Source organism: Diceros bicornis, chromosome 4, assembly GCF_020826845.1.
Source record: "Diceros bicornis minor isolate mBicDic1 chromosome 4, mDicBic1.mat.cur, whole genome shotgun sequence".
Classification (NCBI taxonomy): domain Eukaryota; kingdom Metazoa; phylum Chordata; class Mammalia; order Perissodactyla; family Rhinocerotidae; genus Diceros; species Diceros bicornis.
The window spans coordinates 12,058,704-12,082,596 of record NC_080743.1 but is presented as its reverse complement, the minus strand read 5'-3'; the positions used below and the strand labels follow the sequence as shown (position 1 = coordinate 12,082,596).

The following is a 23,893-nucleotide window of genomic DNA, read 5'->3' as shown; positions in this document are numbered from 1 at the left end:
CTGTATCTTGTCAAATGCTTTCTCTGCATCCATTGAGATGATCATGTGATTCTTATTCTTCATTTTATTCATGTGGTGTATCACGTTGATTGATTTGCAAATGTTAAACCATCCCTGCATCCCTGGAATAAATCCCACTTGATCATGGTGTATAATCTTTTTAACATATTGTTGTATGCAATTTGCTAGTATTTTGTTGAGGATTTTTGCATCGATGTTCATCAGTGATATTGGCCTGTAGTTTTCTTTTTTTTGTGTTGTCCTTGTCTGGTTTTGGTATCAGGGTAATGTCGGCTTCGTAGAATGAGTTAGGGAGCTTTCCCCCCTCCTCAATTTTTTGGAAGAGTTTGAGAAGGATAGGCATTAAGTCTTTGAATGTTTGGTAGAATTCACCAGGGAAGCCATCTGGTCCTGGACGTTTATTTTGGGGGAGGTTTTTGATTACTGTTTCGATCTCCTTACTGGTGATTGGTCTATTCAAATTCTCTACTTCTTCTTGATCCAGTTTTGGAAGGTTGTATGATTCTAAGAATTTATCCATTTCTTCCAGATTGTCGAATTGGATGGCATATAGCCTTTCATAGTATTCTCTTTTTTTTTTTTTAACTTTTATTTTTTTTTCCCCCCAAAGCCCCAGTAGATAGTTGTATGTCATAGTTGCACATCCTTCTAGTAGCTGTATGTGGGACTCAGCCTCAGCATGGCCGGAGAAGCGGTGCGTCGGTGCATGCCCGGGATCCGAACCCAGGCTGCCAGCATTGGAGCGCACACACTCAACCGCTAAGCCATGGGACTGGCCCCATAGTATTCTCTTATAATCTTTTGTATTTCTGAGGTGTCTGCTGTAATTTCCCTTTTTTCATTTCTGATTTTACTTACTTGTGCCTTCTTTCTTTTTTTCTTGGTGAGTCTAGCTAAAGGTTTGTCAATTTTGTTGATCTTTTCAAAGAACTGGCTCTCGGTTTAATTAATTTTTTCTATTGTTTTTTTGGTCTCTATTTCTGCTCTGATTTTTATTATTTCCCTTCTTCTACTGATTTTGGGCTTGGTTTGTTCTTCTTTTTCCAGTTCCTTTAGGTGCATTGTTAGATTGTTTATTTGAGATTTTTCTTGTTTGTTGAGATAGGCTTGTATTGCTATAAACTTCCCTCTTAGAACCACTTCTGCTGTATCTCATAAATTCTGGCATGTCGTATTTTCATTTTCATTTGTCTCCAGGTATTTTTTGATTTCTTCTTTGATTTCTTCATTGACCCAGTCGTTGTTAAGTAGCATTTTGTTTAATCTCCACATATTTGTGGCTTTTCTGATTTTCTTCCTATAGTTGATTTCTAGTTTCATACCACTGTGTTCAGAAAAGATGCTTGGTATTATTTCAATCTTCTTAAATTTATGGAGACTTGTTTTGTGGCCTAATATGTGATCACTCCTGGAGAATGTTCCATGTGCATTTGAAAAGAATGTGTATTCTTCACTTTTTGGATGGAATGCTCTGTATATATCTACTAGGCCCATCTGTTCTAGTGTATCATTTAAGGCCAATGTTTACTTATTGATCTCTTGTTTGGATGATCTATCCGTTGGTGTAAGTGCAAAGTTAAAGTCCCCTACTATTATTGTGTTACTGTCTATTTCTGTTTTTATGTCTATTAATAAATGCTTTATATATTTAGGTGCACCTACATTGGGTGTGTAGATATTTACAAGTGTTATATCCTCTTGTTGGATTGTTCCCTTGATCATTATGTAATGCCCTTTTTTGTCTCTTTTTACAGTTTTTGTTTTAAAGTCTATTTTGCCTGATATGAGGACTGCTACCCCAGATTTCTTTTCATTGCCATTTGCATGGAGTATCTTTTTCCATCGCTTCACTTTCAGTTTGTGAGTGTCTTTAGGTCTGAAGTGTGTCTCTTGTATGCTGCATATATATGGGTCTGGTTTTTTTATCCAATCAGCCACCCTATGCCTTTTAATTGGAGCATTTAGTCCATTGACATTTAAAGTAGCTATTGATAAGTATGTACTTACTGCCATTTTTTAACTTTTTTTTTTCTCAGTGTTTTAGTAGTCCTTCTCTGTTCCTTCCTTCTTCTATATAGAATTGATGGTCTCTTTAGTTTGACCTCTGTCTGAAAGCTCTACTCTTTAACTCCCTTCCTCCCTCCTTTTATGTTTTTTATATCATATCTAACCTCTTTTTTGTGCATTTGTATGCATTACCCTCTTATCATGAAAAGAGATAATTTTTCCTATTTGTGGTCTTTTCTTTTCCCCTTAAATCAGTCCCTTTAACATTTCTTGTAGCACTGGTTTCTTGGTGACAAACTCCTTTAATTTTTGCTTGTCTGGGAAATTTTTGATCTCTCCTTCCATTTTGAATGATAACCTTGCTGGGTAGAGTATTCTTGGCTGTAAGTTTTTTCCTTTTAGCACTTTAAGTATATCGTGCCATTCTCTTCTAGCCTGTAAGGTTTCTGCTGAGAAGTCAGCTGATAGCCTTATGGGGTTTCCTTTGTATGTAACTTGACATTCTCTTGCGGCTTTTAGGATTCTCTCTTTATCTTTAATTCTGGACATTTTGATTATGATGTGTCTTGGTGTGGGCCTCTTTGGATTTATCTTGTTTGGGGCTCTCTGTGCTTCCTGTACCTGGATGTCTGTTTCCTTCCTTAGGTTAGGGGCGTTCTCATTTATTATTTCTTGAAATAGATTTTCTGCCCCTTTGTCTCGCTCTTCTCCTTCTGGGACACCTATAACACGGATGTTAGTGCTCTTGACGTTGTCCCAGAGGTCCCTTAGACTGTCCTCACTCTTTTTAATTCTTTTCTCTTTTACCTGTTCACCTTGGGTAATTTCTTCTAGTCTTTCTTCCACCTCACAGATCCGTTCTTCTGTATCCTCTACTCTGCTTTTGAGTCCCTCTAGTGAATTTTTCATTTCCAGTATCGTATTCTTCATTTCTGATTGGTTCTTTTTTATATCTTCCATTTCTTTGTTGACATTCTCACTGAGTTCATCTATTCTTCTCCCCACATCAGTGAGCATCCTTAACATTCTTTGTTTGAACTCTCTGTTGGGTAGGTTGCTCATTTCTGCTTCACTTAGTTCCTTTTCTGGGGTTTTGTCCTGTTTCCTTACTTGGAACGTATTCCTTTGCCTCCTCATTTTGCCTCTTTCCCTGTGCTTGTGTCTACGTATTAGGTAGGTCAGCTACGTCTCCTGCTCTTGGATAGGTGACCTTATGTATGTGATAACTTAGGAGGCCTGCCATGTGCTTCCCTCAGTTCTCAATGTTCCAGGGGTGACCCCTGTGTGGGCTATGTGTGTCCTTCTGTTGTGGCCTGTTTGCTCTCCCTGTAGGCACCTAGGGAGGCCGAGTTATGCTCCTGGCCAGTTGTTGTAATGCTCAGCTGCTTGTAGTTGTTGTGTGCCCTTCAGTCTCTTTATCAGGTGTGGGGAGCCCCAGCACAGTTGGCTGCAAGTTCTAATACCACATTTGTGTTGCAGTATTTCTTTTAAGTGAGTAGGCCCCCAGCGTGGCAGGTTGTTAGGCTCAGGGACTTACAATTGCTATAAGCCTCCAGCCTTTAGGTCTCTTGTCAGCTCTCTGAGGATTGCAGCTGGGTGGGGCTGGCCTCAGGCACAGGAGCACCCAATTGTTTCAGGCTTTGGAAGGTGGGGCAAACCCCAACTATGTGGGTCTTTGAGAAGCACAAGTCTTCTGCAGCTGACAAGCCCTGCCGCCCACAGGTCCACACACACAGTCAACACAGTCCTGCCCCGTGTGAGTGCCCTGACCACCCAAAGTGGACCCAGCCTCTCCACGTCGGGAGCCCCACACACTCCACCGCCACCCCACACTCTCAACCCACTCCTTGTGCATGCCCTGCCCCACTGAAGTCGGCTCAGTTGCCAGGCTGCAGAGAATCTAGTCACCAATCTATGCAGGCCCACAAGTTGCCTGAGGGCTTGTTGTTGGGTGGGGCCAGTCTCTAGGGTGGGCTGCCCGCCCTGGCTGAGCTGGATTAAATCGGTGCTCTAGCGGGTGGGGCAGACCCTGGGCTAGCAGGCCCCAGGGGGAACTCCAATGGCGTCTGTGTCAGCACGCCCACACCAGGCCACAACAATGGCTGCCGCCAATGTCCCAGTCCCTGGAGAGGTCTCACCTCTCACCGAGATGCACACAGGGCCTATTGGGTGAGTCTCTTTTCACCAAAGCACTGTGCACCTTTCTTTCTGGTGATTTTAGGTTGCTTTCTGAAATGGGTGAGTTTGTGCTTGGGCCCTTTAAGAGCCGGTTTTAATTTCTTTGTGTACCAGCTTTTCTGGGGGTACTCCCCAATGTTTTAGTAGCAGGCAAAGTCAGATATTATGCCACTCATCTCGATTGTGCTGGGTCCACAAAATGCCCACAGCGGAGGCGCTCCCCAGCTCAGGGCCCCGCTCCTCCGGGGAGGGCTGCACACCTGTGGGCTGCTCCCGGGCGGCTGTGACGCGCTGCAGCTTGTGAAGGCAGCGTTTTTTCTCTCCAGAAGGGAGTTTCTGCCTCTTCCACCTCTAGTTAGGATTGTCCGTTGTTGCAGGAGTTCCTCTTATCCAGTTTTCAGTTCTGTCTCAGGGGTAATTTTTCCACAAGTAGTTGGAAATTGGGTGTGTCCGCGGGAGGAGGTGAGTTCAGAGTCTGCCTATGCCGCCATCTTGACTTCTCCCCTTACACAAGCCATTTTAGGAAAACTTGAACCCAGACATATAAGTGGAATATGGAATAAATTTTTGCCTTGAGGAATTTGCCAAAAATACACATTTGGTCTTAGGCTCCAAAGAATCAGAGAGCGGCCCAGGGCTGCCACAGGTTGGGGATTCTTAGAGGGAATCTTTGACACATTAAGCTCGAACTCCCTCTAAAATCTGACTTCAGATTAGAGATCAACTAGAAGGAAATCTGTCATCCTTTACTCCAGACCAAAGGAATTGTGGGGCAGGCTGCTTTGGCATTCAGCGAAGTAGGAGAAATTAAAAAGAAAGTTAAATAAGGTCTCTGAGAAATTATGGTCATAAATATGCTCACTGTGGATTTGCCCCCTGGATATGCAGAGTCTGGTAGGCTAGGGAACTTCAGTTGAACTTAGTCCAAGGTTGTTCCCAATTGGTAATGCCTCTCCAGTCTTCTGACAAAAACAAATGCAAAGCCCCTGGAGGAGGGTCCATTCATCTTAGGCCATGGGGAACCTTTATAGATACTAAGGACAATGACCAGCAAACAATCAAAGTTAATCACACATGCAAGAAAGCATGGCAACATGAGCTGAAAAACAACCATCAGAAGCAGATCCCCTCTGACTTTAGCTAGTGGAATTATCAAACACAGTTTACACAACAGCCATACTTGCTTACCATATTTAAAAGAAAAAAGAGACTTGGTTTTCCCATCCAGAAAATAGGGATAATAATAAGGAAAAAAACTGAGTCCCAGCATGGTTAATCGGCTTGCTTGAAATCATGCAGGTAGTGACAGTTCCCATCACACAGCATTTTCTTTTGTGGCAGATTATTAAAGAAAAAAAAAAAGAGCTAGAATTCTTGAGTCACATCACCCTTTTCCCTCTATTGCATCCCTTCTTTCTCCTCTCCTTCATGTTCATTATCTTTGCAGATATTCAGGGCATCAAATATTTTCCTCATTTAAACATTTTAAAACAAATATGTAATGTCAATCCATTGTAATCTGTAGAAATAGGCATTTATATCAATCTGAATATAACAGAGCAGTCCTAAATTATATATGTTCCTTTAAGCCGACATGGTGACTGAGGTAGGAGAACAATGGCTGTGCAAATCAAAGGTGGATCTAGCTCCCTCAACCCCATCTTGATTTGGGAGAACTTTATCCTATTCATCAAAACTCTGAGTCTGCCTCTGCACTGGTGCAGGATTCTGATAATCAGAAAATTTATTGATAGTCATGTTTGTTGGCCTGCTTTTTCCATAGGAAAGAGTGTGGGAGACCAAATTATAGCTGAATATCTCAGATATAGGAAAAAGAAATATTTCACATCATTCAACTTGCAGAAGCAAAAGTATGGTTAAGCTTAGAACTTAAAGTAGAACTAAAGAACCAAGACAAAACTTAAAAGGCTTTCATTAAAAAACAAAAAGCCAAAAAAAAATATGATAGTCTTAAGGCAGCTTTCCAAGTTGGCTTCATCCCATGTCTGGCACTTTGGCTGAGACAGCTGGACAAGCTGGGGACTGGCCACATGGTCTCTCTAGGAAGGTAATTGGACTTCTTGACATGGTGGCTCAAGACTCTAATAAAGCAAAGGCTGCCAATTCTTAAAATCTAGCCTAGATTAGGCTAGACTAGCATCACTTCTGTCACATTATATGGAACAAAGCAATTCACAATGCCAGCCCAGATTCAAGGGGAGGGGAAATAAACTCCATGTCTTGATGGAAAGAAAGTTAAATAAATAAATAAACAGATAAATAAATAAATAAAACGAAAACAATGAATTATATCAGGAAAAAAAGAGAGATGACAATGATTAATATATCTCCAGAGAACCGGAAACTCTAAAAAGGGAAAAGCACATTTCAATGAAAAGAAAACTCAGTGAATTAAAAAGCAAGAAAAAATCAGAAATTTATCATTTCATCTTTTCTAAAATATTTTCAAGAAATAATGATTAAATTATGTTTTCCATTTTTTTTTTTAAATTCACATCTGGAATTTCAACCTGAAAAGAAAAAAATATATACACCCTCCCAAAATATTTATCAACTTAATAAAAAATGGTTAAAAATTTTACTAAATGTTATATATTTGAATTTTTAGAGACCTAAGCAAATTTTTAAAAAACACCTTTGCAAAATTTAACTCTCTTCTTTATCAAATGCTAGCCATTATTGCTGAAACCTCCCTATTTCAGATTCCTGATATTTCAGGCCTCTGGAAGTAACTATACTTATTTTGATCTTAGTAATTCTCAAATACACGTGGACTTAAAGCTCAAAACAAAATATTGTTAGCATTGGACACCTGTTATTCCTTGATTCCTTTCTGAAACAAAATTATTAGAAGTCCTTGCTATGATGATGGTGTATTTTGTGTACTTCTTGGAATAAATAATGTGCAGGAATCATTCAAATGCATATTCAGAGGGAAGCCATCTGGCTCCATGTGAATTTATGAATATTTTAGCTTGCTCAGCTAGTCAAAAGTAAAATCTGGCACTTGGGATTATTATGTAGATTTGTGACATATTATAAAAAAAATTTGCTTCTATAAATCAAGAATTGACACATCTAAACCATAGTTTCTTTTATCATGGATTGAATCCACTTAAACTATATACAATATTGTATGATTACTTTGGAAGTCAACATAATTCAACCCGAATTTGAACATGCAATGTTTTATTAAAATAGTTGCATAGAGAAAGAATCTTGGCATTGGGTTGAACTTTATAGGTTAGTGTAGTAGACACTGATGTGGCACCCACATCTTCTTCAATGAAGGGCTTATTACCTCAGCTACTGGGAGTACCATCAGTAGACAGCTTTCAGCTGTCAGCCCCGTTGATGGGTTGCCTCAGCCACAGAGAGCTGTCTTTCCCAAGATACTCCTTCCCAAGGTGCCCATATCCAATGATGGTTGATGTGCAGCATAAACCATGGCCACTCAGGTCCAACTCAGGATAGCACTAAAGTGTCATTCTAGCACCAGAACTCCTACTGGGATCAGGCAATTAAGACCATCATTGGGCCTGCATCACAGCTTGACTTCATCCTTCTGCTCAATCCTGCTTCTGTCTCCTTTCTTGCATAATTATTAGTCCCAAGGGCACTCCTTAAGAAATATACTGCATTCTAAACTCCATCTGAGATCCTGTTTTCCAGAAAACTCAACCAGTAGCCATTATTTAATCCTATCTCTTACATAAAACAAGAACTTCTTGGGAAAACTTTTGGTAATTGTCTTCCAGTCACTTTGTTCAAACACTTCTGGTATTGGAAAGCTTATTATCTCATAAGGCAACCCACTCTACTACTGGACAAAGTTATTTCTAATATTGTATAAACATTTTCTTCCTTGGAACATCCAGAACAATATAAAACCAATTCCATCATCCTACTAATTTAATCATTAATGAATTAAATGACATTTTGATGCATGTTCACAATTTATAGAACTATATTTTTAACAGTTTTGAGAGTTATACTTTAATAATTAGAAATATAGCTTTGAGAGTTGATAGCACATAGATGATATGAGAATAGATGATATCCCAAAGGACTCAATGTGGATAGAGAAACCTAAACACCAAAGACTTGTGACCTTCCAGTGATCTGAGATAAGAAGGATGATATGGAACAACTTAAGGAGACTTGAAAAGAGTCACAAGTGAGTTAGGAAAAGAACCAGCAGTGTGGGGTTCCTTGAAGCCAAATGAAGAAGGCATGTTAAAGAAGAGTGATCAACTGAGACAAACACTGCTGAAAGAGAGTGAAAATGAGAACAAGAAAGCGTACTGGATTTATCAAAATAGAGAGGACTGGGAATCCTCAGAAGAACAAGTTCAGTGGAGTGAGGGTAGGGGGTAAAGACTGATTGAACTGGGTTGAAGAGTGAATGGGAGAAAAGGGATTGGAGGATGGAAGTGCAGATAATTTATTTTAGGAATTTTAGTGTAAAGAAAGGAGAGAAATTAAGTAATGGCTGAAGGAGGTGGAGTCAGGAAAGAATTCTTTTTTTTTTAATTATAAAAATAACAGCATATTTGTCTACTGCCGAGAGTGATTCAGTAGAGAGAGAAAACTGTTCATACAAACGAGGGAAGAGAGAATTGCTGGAATGGTGTCCTTGTTCATACAAATGTAAAGTTACAAAGAAATCATCACATTTCAATGGCCTTATTGCTAAATGATGGTATTTTAGAAAACTCAAAATATATGCTCATTTGAGGGGGCAACCTCAGGAATAATACAGTGTATTCCTAGGACCCATTTCAGAAGTTGTAGCTTCTTTGGAGTCACTAGAATACTGCAGCAAAGACAGAGAGAAGATTACAGAGCCTTATGGAACATTCTGATATCAGGAGAGCAGGCAATAAGATGCCTCAAGCTCAGTTGATAAAAGTAAGCTATCTTAGTTGTTATGGATGAAAACTCTTATTCATAGCACCCTTTAAGTTCAGCCTTCTCCCATAAATCACAAGAATTGTCATCCAATAATACGCAGCAGAGGCTATCCCTTAGAAAAGGGTTGTAGTAACGATATGTGGCCAGTCAGTCACTAATAACACAGACACTTTTTGGTTGTATTAGTTTCCCTTATGCCCAACTTTCAAAGAAAGCATCTGTAGAACAAAGAGAAATGTCTTTTTGTATCTGTAAAGCCTTCTAATGGAAGTGGATCTTGGTAATGAAAGGCCCTTAGGTTCTGTTAAGTATCCTGATGTGTCTGGGTATGGGAAGATCAGCCTAGTGTTTGGAATATGGTCTGGAGGGAGCAATAATGGGCAACCTATTAGAATGAGAAGGATTCAAGTGCCTAGAGATAATCTAGAGGACTTGTGTATATATATAATGAGGGAGAAGAGATTGGTTGGGGAAGAGAGAGAGAGTTGTCAAAGAGATAATTTTAAATTCAATAGAACAGCTAGTGAAGAAATTCTTGGTGATAAAGATGCCAAACGACTTCTAAGAACAAGAATAGGTATTATTCAATTTGGTGTTTTCATTGGTCTGATATACATCCTTCTCATTCCTCCTACCACCTCCCTCCATAGCTGCAATTATTCAGAGGAGTTTGCTAACCACACACAACTTGTGTGAGAACGGCTTTTTTTTCCAGACGGCACGGGGTGAAGCGGTAAGTATGGGAAAGAGGAAAAGTCTGAGACTCACAATGAATCACATAGTGAAAAATAGGCAATCAACTCATAGAATTGTGAGAAAATCATATGCAAGCCCAAACACCAGAAATGGAAGCTTAAAACCTAAGGCAATTGTGAAAATATATGCTCTCCAGGAATTCACAGATATTTGGGAGAAGTTCTGGACATCTATGGGGCTTAGAATGGAGGTTGGGCTAATGTTGCCTATATCTAAAGGGGAGGCAAAATTCCAGCTGACATCTGATTACATATAAATCTGGAAAAGATATAAAACAATGTAATATTTGATGTTTACAGAAATAATGTGATATTCTGAGATTGCAGAATGTCACCAAGCAAAACTTCACAGAAAAAGAAGTGTTAGAATGTTAGAAAGTAGTATGAATTGTCATCCTAAAAGGCAGTCTTCAGGGGAGCAAAATGAGATATAAACACAGATCAAATAAGTGAAGCGAGGCTGACATGGCCACAGTATTCCTTTTCCTCTCGATGCCCAATACAACTCAATGTCAATCTTGTAAAATATCTTTCTTTTGCAGTCTCCCAGCAACTTTGCCTTCATGCACAATTATGGAAATCAGATGACAGTTTATTACTGCACATAAAAGGGTGTTATATTGCATTAGCCTAGTTAACAGTGGCTGGTAGCTTGAATAAGGGTTGAGAGAAGTGGATGGATTTTGGTTATGTTTCCAATGTGTAGACTGCACTTACTGACGAATTGGACGACAAGGATGAGGGAAAGTGTGTGAGGAGTCATGGATGACTTCTAGGTTTTTGCTTTGATCTATTTGGTGGATAACTGGGATATTTATCTAGACGGAAAAGATCATCAGGATTGATAGAGGGAAGATAAGAACTCTCTAAATAGAGGATGCTTATTGGATCTTTTTTTCAGTGAGGAAGAGATATGAAGCAGGAAGGTACATATACAAATCTAGAATTCAGTGTTGAGTATATTATAGAGACAACTTCAAAACCATTGTAAATAAAACATAAAGTAGACTGTATGATGATGAAATAATACGGCTAAAAGTTTTGTTTTTGTTGTTGCTTATTTCTTTATTTTTATGTTTTAGGAAATTATAGCTTGTTTGTAGTCCAGAGATATGTAGATAGATTGCAGATACATGAAACATGGATAATTTTGTGACTTGCTCCTTCTCTACTGAACTCTTAGCAAACATTTCTTTTGTATCTAAACATCAGCAGTCGTAACAACTAAAACAGAATTTCTGTAAAACTCTAACCTCCTCTCTTCCTTCTCACAGGCTACCTTCCATGGACAGCTTTTGATTTGACTGGATAATCGTTAATTAGAAACTCTACTAACTTTTAACCGATTATAATGAGTGATGATCTTTCTTATTAAATTTCATTAAAAATTGATCACAGTGATATATAAGTAGTGAATTTTATAAGTTAATTTATGACCTTGTCAGTGTGCCTGTACATTTAAAATCTGCACTTGAACCACTTGTATGATCATAATTATTTGTGTAGTAAAAGTTTTCTAGTTCTAGATTTTATTAAAAATGTTTGAAACTTCTCTGAAGAACAGCATATTGGTGGATATAATTTACTTTCTCAAACCCCAAGGCTAAAAATAATAGGAAAGAAACCAATCATGTAAAACTTCATTGAGTAGTGCAACATTTCTCAACCTGCAAATGAAATGAACACTTACTTGATTTCCAGACTTGTGTTTTAAAAGATTTTTGCCTCAAGATGTAAATGCTTTAATTCTTTTCTGGGCAAAGCGATACTCTCCTACAATGAAGCGGTAAATGAAAACTAACTTGAACCATCTAAATGTTCTGCAGAGAGAAAAGAGTGGATACTAGTAAAGAAAAGAAATTAAAGAAATCATTCACATTACTTAACCACAAAGTGTTGGTTGCAGCAAAGATTTTAAGAGCCTTTAAGGAGGTTGGAGATTCAACAAGCAGATCGGTAACACACCATAAAACAATGCCCAAAGAATATAGACATTAGAGTTCAGATTGTTTCAGTGATGCATTGAAGTACAATTGAAGGAACATAATTCTGCACAGAGAAGTAGGGAACGACAGTGGCAGACGGATTACACCAGTCTGCAGCAATCAGAGATGAATTGCTCTGTTTCAATGTTGAATTTTATACTTTGGAAGGCTACTAGATTCCTGCAGCCAAAGGCTTCAAAAGATAGACTATTTGTCCAACCAGTCCAGAAGGAAACATTAAGTCTGTTAGTTTCAATCATTTACTTGCATGGGCAATAATGCCTTTCGGATGAACATCTTTAGACACAAAAGTCAATAATCAAGCCACTTTAAAGGCAGATGATACTAGTGACTAATTCACAGGCATCTTCTTCCTTCACCTCCTGTTCTTGCAAATGTTAATCCAGTAGGGAATTGGCGACTTTCATTATCCCTTTATTTCAATTTTTAACTTGACCCAAAATTGTGGTCTCCTAGACTACAGCCAAACTGGCAAGTTTGAATGATGTGGTAAGTTTGGTTTGTTGTGGCTCATGTAGATAGCAGAGATTGGCGTAATTTGCCCCTCATAAAAACAAAAAACAACAACAAAAGAAACTAATCAGAAATTTCTGTGAATATAGACAAAAGGGAGCATGAGAACACTAGGATGTTATATGGAGCTTAGCACACTGGTATTGGAGGGAAGGAGAATGTGCAGTAACCTCTGACAAAGTTCATACAAGGAATATTAATAGTACAATTCCACTAAGTATAAACAAAAGTTGTGTTCCTCAACCTCAATAGAAATTGGCTTTGTCTAAACAAAATTTTAGAGGCACAAAAGATTTAAGTTAAACTAAGCAGCTAAAGGTTGTTTCAATTATTTCTCTTGCACTAAGTGAATTAAAGAAGGTACGTTTCAAGTAAATTTAAAAAGGTCTTGGGGCAAGTCCGGTGGCACAGCGGTTAAGTGCTTGCGTTCCATTGTAGCAGCCGCCTGGGCTTTGCAGGTTCGGATCCCGGGGGCGCACCGATGCACTGCTTGTCAAGCCATGCTGTGGCAGTGTCCCATATAAAGTGGAGGAAGATGGGCATGGACGTTAGCCCAGGGCCAGTCTTCCTCAGCAACGAGAAGAGGATTGGCACTGGATGTTAGCTCAGGGCTAGTTTTCCTCACCTAAATAAATAAATAAATAAAAAGGTCTTTTTTTCCTTTAATAATTTAGTTCTTGACATAAAGACTTGTATTTTGTTTAGCTAAACAAGAACAAAAAGAGCATCTGAAAATCCTTTGGACAGTTTTTTTTTTGTGTGAGGAAGATCAGCCCTGAGCTAACATCTGCCAATCCTCCTCTTTTTGCTGAGGAAGACTGGCCGTGGGCTAACATCCATGCCCATCTTCCTCCACTTTATATGGGACCGTCGCCACAGCATGGCTTGCCAGGCGGTGCGTCAGTGCGCCCCCGGGATCCGAACAGGCGAACCCTGGGGCGTCGCAGCAGAGCGTGCACACCTAACCGCTTGCGCCACCGGGCTGGCCTCAGATTTTTTTTTTTTGGTGAGATCAGCCTTGTGCTAACATCTGCCAATCCTCCTCTTTTTTTTTGCTGAGGAAGACTGGCTGTGGGCTAACATCCATGCCCATCTTCCTCCACTTTATATGGGACGCCGCCACAGCATGGCTTGCCAAGGAGTGTGTCGGTGCGCGTCCGGGATCCGAACCGGCAAACCCCGGGCCGCCGCAGCGGAGCACGCGCACTTAACCACTTGCACAACCGGGCTGGCCCCAGACAGTTTTGAACAAATTAATAATTTTTTTTTTTTTTAGCTTTTTCTTTCCATCTTAATTCTGTGAGACTACATCAAGGTGCCTAAATTCTGGGCCTCTAAGTTGCTCAAGTTCAGAGGACATCATGGTGTATGTGAACGGCATCCCTGATTTTGTGTAATACACCAGCTAACAGCTGTATGTGACAGCCATATGTACATTTTGCAGCAGGCAAAGTTTTGATTTTGGCTCTATGCTGAATTTGGTAATCTTTATATAACACGAGAAGTATTGCTTAGCCTCAGAAAATTAATGGATTACCACAGGTCATGAGAATTAATTCTGGATTCATACCATCAAGTTTTTGTGACTTTCAGCAAATTACTTGAATTTTGGAAGTTCTATTTCAACTTAGTATACATTGATACACACTCATTTTTTTTTTTTTAATTTTGTTTATTGCAGTAACATTGGTTTATGACATTGTAAAAATTTCAGGTGTACATCATTGTACTTCTATTTCTGCATGGACTACATCATGTTCACCACCAAAATACTAATTACAACCCATCACCACACACATGTACCGAATTATCCCTTTCACCCTCCTCCCTCCCCCCTTCCCCTCTGGTAACCACCAATCCAATCTCTGTCCCTATGTGTTTGTTTATTGTTGTTATTATCTACTGCTTAATGAAGGAAATCATGCGGTATTTGACCTTCTCCCTCTGACTTATTTCACTTTGCATTATACCTTCAATGTCCATCCATGTTGTCACAAATGGCTGGATTTCATCGTTTCTTATGGCTGAGTAGTATTCCATTGTGTATATATACCACAGCTTCTTTATCCATTCGTCCCTTGATGGGCACTTAGGTTGCTTCCAAGTCTTGGCTATTGTGAATAACGCTGCAATGAACACATGGGTGCATGTACCTTTACAAATTGGTGTTTTCAAGTTCTTTGGATAAATACCCAGCAGTGGGATGGCTGGATCATATGGTAGTTCTATCCTTGATTTTTTGAGGAATCTCCATACTGTTTTCCATAGTGGCTGCACCAGTTTGCACTCCCACCAGCAGTGTATGAGAGTTCCCTTCTCTCCACATCCTCTCCAACACGTTGTTTCCTGTTTTGTTAATTATAGCCATTCTGACGGGCGTCTGTTTTGCTTAGTATGGAGAATAAATGCCTAAGGTAGGAGATTAATACCAAATGTTGGAATTTTTCCCATGCTCTGCTCAGTCACTTAATTATTAACTCATCAATAAATTTATGGAATACACTTAATTGCAAATAATAGCAGACCTTTACAAACTTTGAGAGTATACGATTTAAGGGCTGTGATTTTATAAAATGAAAATGATGTCAAGAGGAAATTTTCAATTTCTTACTTATACATGCATGTGATTATCACTTCGGCTGAGTTAGGTACACTGCTGGTGGGACATGTGTGGTACTACGCACCAAGCAATGCATCTCAAGGCAAGAGACACTGTCAAATTCTTTGGTACAGATAACGTTTCAAAGCAGCCAGAATCCATAATTGAGCAAGAGTATGATTAAAATGGTGGCTGCCAATTTGTCAGAAACTTCCTACCGACTTTGAATAGAAGCCACCTATCTTCTAGAGACTTGTGATTGAGCTGAGGCAAAAATGAAACCGAATTTTGTCAAAAGCAAAGCATCAGCATCAAAACTTGCAGAACAGGTATCTGGTGTCGACAGGTTGGAGGAAAATCCAGACAGTGGTGCAATGACGGCACTCTTAGGAAATGCAGATACCAATACAACAGATAGCACATAAGATGGTACTGGATGGAAATACATGGATATCAACAACTTTTGAGTTGAAAAGTGCTTCAGAAGAGTTTGGTTCTGAATGTGAAGTTTTCATTATACATAAGGTATAGTCTTAACTATACCTCAATATTTCACTTTTTTGTTCCTTTATATGTATATGCAAGAGGGTTAAACAATAAAAATCTATATTTAACTGCATTTAAAAGAGATCTCCAATAAATAAATATAAAAACTTCAAGTAACAAAGAAAGCATTGCAGCATTTTTTATTGGTAGTGTTTTCTCTTTTTCAGTGGAACATAAAATAATGGTGATTCTTAATAATTGATGGCACTTTAGATCATATGAAATACAGTATTGAACATTTAATGAACAACAAACACATATCCTCTGAAAGGTCTGCAAGTAAATCAGTAAATGCTAAACAATAGCTACCATATATCTCTGTTTTCTCCTTGGGAAGAACCTTGAAAAAAAGAACACACACACACAAATATTATAATTGAGGGTTGCAGACAAGTTACTTCTGGTTTTCCAATTACTTTCATATTGATATGTTAATACATAAATAAAAGTGGCAAAGACCAGTTCTTATTTCTATTTATTCACGTTAAACCACAAAACGGATATACCTTTTCTGTTATTAGACTTCGATATGAAGACATTTCACATGCTTTTACCAAAATAGGAACACATAACTTGGGATTCCAGCCAATTTTTATTTTCTTGAAGCTGTTTATCATCTGTGTATTTTCTCAGTCCTTCTATTCTTCTGGCTCCTTCCTGCTGTGTACCTTTTGGCCATTTATTGCTTCTCAGCATCATCACCAGTGCATGGACAGAAGATAGGAAATGGAAAGTAAAATCAGTCCATCTGGTAATTTAACAGTTCTATTAATGGGATTAATAAGAGAGGATGAGAGTAATGTGCAAAGTGAACTTATATGATTATAGTGAATCCCAATTATTCCTAACATCTTCCTCACACAGATACTTGAGTTTTGTGTGTGTGTGTGTTTTCCTGTGGATGGAACTTTAGGGAAAAGATTTAAAATATACAAACACATGTTTAAGTTTATAAGGACAAAATAACATATACACCCTTTTTGTTTCATTTTGATGAGATCAATAAATAAGATAAATTTTTATCATCAATTTCAGAGCCATTTGTTATCTAGTTATTTATCAATTAAGATAATCACAGTATTTTCAGCATTGATTTAATCTGAATTTGTCAGCTATGGATGTGTCTCCAAAAAAGTATTTCTACAGTATTCGTACAGTGCTCTGAAGACCCTATAGTATGCCATTTTTATTAATTCATCAGACTAGGACTATGACGTTTGAGGAGAGACCTGCCAATAATTTAGAGCTTTATTGGAACCAAAGCCCAAAAGAAGATGGAAAAACTCTAAAGGTATGTTTAAAAGATTACCTTTAAAACTACTATAGTATTATGTGAAGAAAACAATGCTCCATAAATCCACCTTTATTAAAAGAAAAATTAAAAATAGTGATAAACATCCATTTCTTTTTCTGAACTTAGACTTGAAATATTAATTTTCATCAAAAAATATCTTATGTGTATTTGTGTTATTTATGTAGTGCGACAGCAATTATGTTAATATATTTTCCTTAATTCATTTCAATGAAACAAACAAATGTCTATAGAAAACTTCTATATCTGCAATCTTGCTCAATCAAGAAAGGCAAAGTAGCGGGGCCGGCCCAGTGGCGCAAGTGGTTAAGTGTGCACGCTCCACTGCGGCAGCCCGGGGTTCGCCGGTTCAGATCCCGGGCGCGCACCGATGCACGGCTTGCTAAGCCATGCTGTGGCGGCGTCCCATGTAAAGTGGAGGAAGATGGGCATGGGTGTTAGCCCAGGGCAAGTCTTCCTCAGCAAAAAAAAAGAGGAGGATTGGCATCGGATGTTAGCTCAGGGCTAGTCTTACTCACACACACACAAAAAAAACAGAAAGGCAAAGTATACAACATTTAAGATGTCTCTAAACCAGACTGTTTTCTATTTGCAGTAATTTCTAGAAAAATTTGCTCCCTGTAAGTTATCATGTCTTCTACATCTTTGTAGACAAGCATTTCTTCAATGGACAATAGCTTATAGTTATTCAGGCTGAATGTTGACTTGTTCTGCACAGCATTTAACATCTTTAGGGATGTTGTAACCGAATCACTCAAAGAAGAACAAATTGGGAAAATACGAGCATTCCACAAACTCAAACATGTTTTGTTTCCTGAGAACAGTTCCTCTGTAACTTTCAGATTCCAAATATCTAAGCATGACAGGAAACAGACCCCAAAGAATTGAAGTAATTTTATATCTGACAATGTTTTAACATTCTTTTTCAAGTTGTCCTGTACTCCAAATGCCATAGTTGAATACTCTAAGTGTCCATTCATCTTCAAGCTTAAGGAACACACAAAAGAAAATGCAGGCAGGACAGCTGTTGCTATGATATAAGAACCACTAACAATGCAGTTTTCCCCGACTGAAACATCAGGCCCCAATCTGGAATACTCCACAACTGAGCCAGGCGCCACAGAACATCTTGAATCCAGGATACTTTGAATGAAACAGGATGTGTTACCAGAGCATTCTGGTACTGCTAGAAAGATGCTAAAGGCTATGGACTGTAAGCCAAGCTCTGACTTCAAACTGCTATCTGAAGCAAAATGAAACAAATATTCTTCAGTTGTTCCAATGTGATAAAATTTGGAGTTATTAAGAACAACAACATTTAGTGATGTTCCTTTAAGAAGATGAAATATTCTCTGCCTCATATCTACCAGCTCTGACTCTTCTTTAGTGACATTTGATGTGTTTCTGGTGTACTCCACAGTTGCTCCAGGTCCCAAAGCCTGCAGAAAGTCTCCATAGGCATCTATTTCACAGTTCAGCGTGCCTATTCTTTCATAAAAACCCAGTAACTTTTTCGCTGAAATATGATCCATGTAAAATAGGCTGTCTGTGTAGACATACTCAAGGTCTAATTTAAGAGAGGGAGTATCACCCCTCACAAAGTCCTGTTGAGAAAAATTTCCAAGTCTACACACAGCATCAAATTGATGCATCTTTTCTATACTGGGCTTATGAAGGAAACGATGACAACGTCTGTATTCAAGGTCTCTATATTCTACACCATTACAAGGCTCTAAAACAAAAACTCCATGTGTAGTACCTACAGTTAAACTAGAAGGATGAGCTAAAGCAGTAAAGCCAGGTTTGTCAAACCTAATAAACTCAGATTCTCCAATACTATAAAGTTCAATATCATCTGCACAGGTAACCAGAATCCCAGGATTCATATGTGAGGGGAAATCAATGTACATGGCGAGTTTTAATTCTAACATCTGATAGATGGGGTTACCAAAAGGTAAGGCAGTGAAAATTTTCCCCAGAGCACTTGCATTTGGAAGGCGTTGACTGTAGCCACCTACGAAATTAAACAAAATAACTGTTTTAAAATGTTTGTAAGATTGTTTACAAGATTTTAAAAACCCAGGGGCATCAGTTACAACTCAAAATGTCTCTAAAGATATTTAATACATACAATGCATTACTGTAACTCAGGAAAGATTAATAAATTCCAGAGTACAAATTCACAGAGCAATTCTCCTGTAGCCACTTCACATAATGCAGTTTTAAAGATTCTAGTTGGAAAAGAATTCTAATATACTTTAGGGCCTGTGAATTGTTTTGAATCAACTGCAAAACTAGTAAAAAGGACCACGGGCTAAAACATGATCTCATATCTACATATTAAACAATAAATTTCAACCGTGTTTAAACCCCTCCATTAAGAATCCATTTCACAGGGGAAAAAAAAGTCACAAATAACTAATATACCAATTTCAAAATTATCTATTAAACAGTAATTTCCAGATGTAGTATCTTTCCTCAAATTATTACATACACTAAAAGGAAGTAAAGATGCATTTACTTAAAAGTATTTAAAAATTTATACTTGTTTAAACAGGCTTTTTCCCTCTAAGATGAGCCTTGTGTCTTCTTAATTCCTTGAAAAGTGTGTTCTCTTAAACACGTTAAATAGCTAACATCATTTTTATATTAACTAATTATAGTGAGAGGCAGCATTACGTAGTAGAGCCAGACAAAAATGGGTTCAAACTCTGGTTCACCACTTTGTAGTTGTTTACCTTTGGATTTACTCCAAATCAGCAAATGTAGACTAATATTTTGCTTTATCATGTTTTATGAGATCAATTATACCTGTAAAGCATTTGGCACATAGTACATTGTCTAACAAATGAAAGCTAATGGTTACTTTCTACTTTTTCCTTTTCCAAACACTAGCTAATAGTAAAGTTTAACATTATAAGAATTACCTATTTCTAACTATGTATTTTCTGGTGTCTAATTTAATTTTCACTAAATTGGTAATACTACTACTTGTTCTGGAATAAAACTATAAATTTGAATTTTTTTACTTTTTTAGTTAGTCTTAAAATCAGAACTTGGATGTTTTACTTGATATCATCTCTACAAGGAATCATTGTTCTGTATAAGAATCAGAAGAAATGGAAAGCGCCTTGGAAGCCACATAGATGAGTCGTTCTCAAATAACCTGTCCTGGCCTGGTACCAGTTCGTGACAAAGTTTTCATCAGCCCCCAGTATACAGAGAAAAATAACAGAAGTTTTCATACAACCAAAATTTTCATACAATACATTTATCCAATTTAAAAAAGTATCCTTTATTCTAAGATTATTTCTTTCTTACTTTTCTGCTTTAAAATGTTTTACACACTTTCTTGTCAACTCTATGTTTTGTCACCACCTTTTTTTTTGTTTTTAAATTCTTTTAAAGATTGTAGACTTTGATCACCAATAATCAGATAAAAATGCACGATACAAGGTTTTGGCAAAAGGTTGGTAATCAGAGTGCTAAACGAGCCTCTCCCCTTTAGAAGGGAAATAAGAATCCCTTCTAAAGCACTACCGAGAAATGTTCATATTTTGATGAGCTCTGTCTTAGGAAAATAACTTCCTATATATATACCAAAAACAATATCCATGAAAAGATGATGATGTATGTGATCTACAATTTTAAGGATAAATTTTGTGAAAAACATTATGCTGCTTACAACCTAAAATATCAAGAGAAGCATGAAATATTTGTTTTCAAAGCAGAATAACTTCAAAGATTAAAAAAAAGAGAGAGGAAAGTATTTGCAAGGGAAAAAAAGTCCCTAAGATATCAAAGGTAAAATACTGAAAAGAAAATGTAAATTAGTAAAGTGTAACTTTACCAGAGTGAATTAACAAGATGGTAAAAGAATTCCATTTATCTCCATATAGCTTTTCCAAACTTTGAAGGGCACAAAGTGTTGATCCTCCATTTCCTTAAAAATAAAGTTAAAAAATAAAATTTATTTCATAGAAACCTACTAAAACTTTGTAATTACAGTAAATTTAGGTCTTATAACTTTGAGGATATGGCTTTTTGCTACAATTAACTAGGCAGAGAGCAAAGGTATGGGCAAAAGAATCAAATTAAATACACATTTCATAGCAATTAAATAAATAAACAAACAACTAGTAATGAAACCTAGAGATCAGCCCTCAGTAATAAACAATGAGCTAATCATCTGAAATAGTACTTATAAAACAGAAGAAATGATAAATTAGGCAACCTGCAACACTAGAAGACTGTAAGTAAAGACATTCACTTGAGTTACAAATTGCAAAAACCATTTAAATATTTCTCCCATTATGTAATCAAATACGCAAATTAGATTTCCTTTCTAATAAGTTTTTAAAACCTGGTTTCCTAAAAAACATCTTCAGTGTAACACTAGTTACCATGGGCAAGTTAACTTTCTGTGCCTCAGATTCTCTTCTATATATTAATGAGGATAAATAAAATAGTGACTGCATAATTCTGAGGATTAAAACAACATTGGCTAATCAGAACAATGCCAGTGTCAGATATATATACCCTATCTCTGGTATCAAGGGGCTTCACCTTTAAGTATCACATGGAAAATGGCCCTGAGAAAAACAGCATGTATTTGTATTTGTTACGGAGGGTCAAAAGGCAAAGCTGACCTAAACAAAAATTTTAAAGTAAATATCTGTGATACTTAAGTCATTAGACTGTGCTCTTTTGCATTCTGAATTGCGGTCCCAAAAGGCCGATTATATATCTTTTTCTTGATTTGCATTCTTCATGTAAATTTCTGAAGAAACTGGGGTGTGAGGAGGGCTCTTAAGAGGCCTACAGATAAGGTCCAAAGGAATATTCACCATCTGAGTAAATTTTATTAAAACTAATAAAATCCTCTTTTAAATAACAACATTTTTCACGGTAAGTCACAATGTGTAAGAACAGTTACTACGTCTTTTATCTTTTTTTTTTTTTGTGAGGAAGATCAGCCCTGAGCTAACATCCATGCTAATCCTCTTTTTGCTGAGGAAGACTGGCTCTGAGCTAACATCTATTGCCAATTCTCCCCCTTTTTTTCCCCCCCAAAGCCCCAGTAGATAGTTGTATGTCATAGTTGCACATCCTTCCAGTTGCTGTATGTGGGACGTGACCTCAGCATGGCCGGAGAAGCGGTGCGTTGGTGCACGCCCGGGGATCCTAACCCAGGCTGCCAGTAGCAGAGCGAGAGCACTTAACCGCTAAGCCATGGGGCCAGCCCACGCCTTTTATCTTTCTGAAAAAACAGTGAATTTACATTAAAATTCTAAAGTTTGTAAAGACTATGGGTGAAAAGATATACAGCTTATAAACTCTAAGCCATAGTAAATTTTTCTTCAGTGATTATTCTGTCCAGAACCTAGGATATAAATCTAACCATAAATGCATACCAATTTTTGCTCCAGCAGGATCAACAAAAACATGATATTGAACTCCAAGGGGTAACTCCTTTTTTTTCAGCTTTTTTGACAGTTGTTGCTTATAAGCAAGTTCCTGTTTTTCATCAGCTGCTGTTATTGCAACAATGTCCCAGAATTCTCCAGCTACCACAGGTTTGCCTATGTGGAAAAAGCAAGGAAATGATAAATATTATAATTATCTAGCTGTTACAGGTTTACCTATTTGGAAAGAAAAAAAAAGAGGTAATATTATCATCTTCATAAATGTATCTTCTGCTTTTGAGAATTAGAGAATGAATAGTGGCCAATTAGTATGATTCAAAATAGTTCTAATGAGGATTGTTCACAAAGTCTACTTTTTTTTCTCTTTTAGATTACTTGCTTCATTTGTGGTGTACAGTCTCATTTATTTAGATATTGTGAAAGATATAACTTTTTTTAAGAGCAGTACTTTTGACTTGCCAAAGATTATTACCTTAATTCTTAAATAAGGAGACAAAGGAACAAATAAATGAATCTTCAGCTTTGAAAATCAACTTTCATATATCAGGACCACTTAGTGTTTCTTGGCTAAAAGATTCAAACCAAGGATCCATTCCTACAATGTTGCTGTTTATAAATGTACTTTATTTTTTATTACCTTAAGATGAGCCCTGAAAGTTTACAAAGGCTATGGGAGTATGACATAAAATTCTGGACAACAGAAAAGTCCCCAACTCACTGACGAACTCATGAAAAGACAGACTGAACTTCTGGCGGACAGCTGGAAGCTCTTTACTCATAAACAAGATGAATACGGGCTTTTATTGGTTAACAAACAGGACGTGTCACCTAGAATTTAATAGTCTTAAACATTTTACTGTCCTTCATGTATTATTTTCTGTCCTTTTAAAACAGTAACTTGATCAAAAATATAACTAATTTTATTAGACAATTCTATAGGAAATGACAAGTGGCATAGACTTTTCTTAAAAAAACATTTTGAAACAAACTTCCCCCTTTTAATTTTCAATCCCTAATTCTTCCATGTTTTGTTTTTTACTCAGTAAGCGTTCACATTATGGAACAAACTGGTGAAGTAGGCAAGGGGGTGGGAGAAGGCTAAAATCAGATTTGTAAGGGCCAAAACACTATGCTTTAGATCTTTCAGATTTATTTAAAATAACTTTTGTTAATGAGCTCACCAAATATATAATCATGTTTTATAGCTTCGCTAGTCAGCTTAATAATTTTTTTCTTCTTCCTTATTTTATTATGATATATATTCTACTAGGAACAAAGTGAAAGAAAGAAAGTAACAAGCATAACGTAAAGAAAGGTAGGGACGGAGAATAAGAAACTCAAGAGGAATTATCAGCTAGCGTCCGGGGCGCGCAGGTGAGAAGCAAACAGGAAGTGAGTCCAGCAAATTTCCCGACCCGTAAAGCACCCGCCCTGCCCACTGCCGGAGAGAGCTGGGGTTCCTCCTCTGATACCTCTTAGCTTTGAAAACCTCTGCAACTTTCGCTGGGTGGCTTCCCGCAGGCATACGCCGGCAGCTGCACTTCCAGCGGCCATAGCGCCACCTTTCCCGAGGCTGGCTGAAGACTTCCAGGTAT

General features: G+C 37.7%; 1 protein-coding gene across 1 annotated transcript; it reads right to left on the bottom strand.

The window, feature by feature from the left end:
• Positions 1 to 15,685: 15,685 nt before the first annotated feature.
• FPGT (fucose-1-phosphate guanylyltransferase) lies at positions 15,686 to 23,883 on the bottom strand. The gene is made up of 4 exons (XM_058538297.1): positions 23,771 to 23,883; positions 22,287 to 22,454; positions 20,723 to 20,815; positions 15,686 to 18,886 (listed from the first exon to the last, which is right to left on the bottom strand). Exons 1-4 carry the CDS (start codon positions 23,850 to 23,852, stop codon positions 17,430 to 17,432), a joined length of 1,800 nt encoding a protein of 599 aa, XP_058394280.1. The 5' UTR covers positions 23,853 to 23,883; the 3' UTR covers positions 15,686 to 17,429.
• Between the last annotated feature and the right edge of the window lie 10 nt (positions 23,884 to 23,893).

Bases quoted from the DNA above. Each gene is read 5' to 3' on its own strand.
- FPGT (XM_058538297.1), bottom strand. From the start codon at position 23,852: ATGGCCGCTGGAAGTGCAGCTGCCGGCGTATGCCTGCGGGAAGCCACC. The intron at 22,455-23,770 runs GTATCAGAGGAG...TTTTCCACATAG, and splicing joins GAGGTTTTCAAAGCTAAGAG to GCAAACCTGTGGTAGCTGGA. The intron at 18,887-20,722 runs GTAAAGTTACAC...TTAATTTCGTAG, and splicing joins CATCTTGTTAATTCACTCTG to GTGGCTACAGTCAACGCCTT.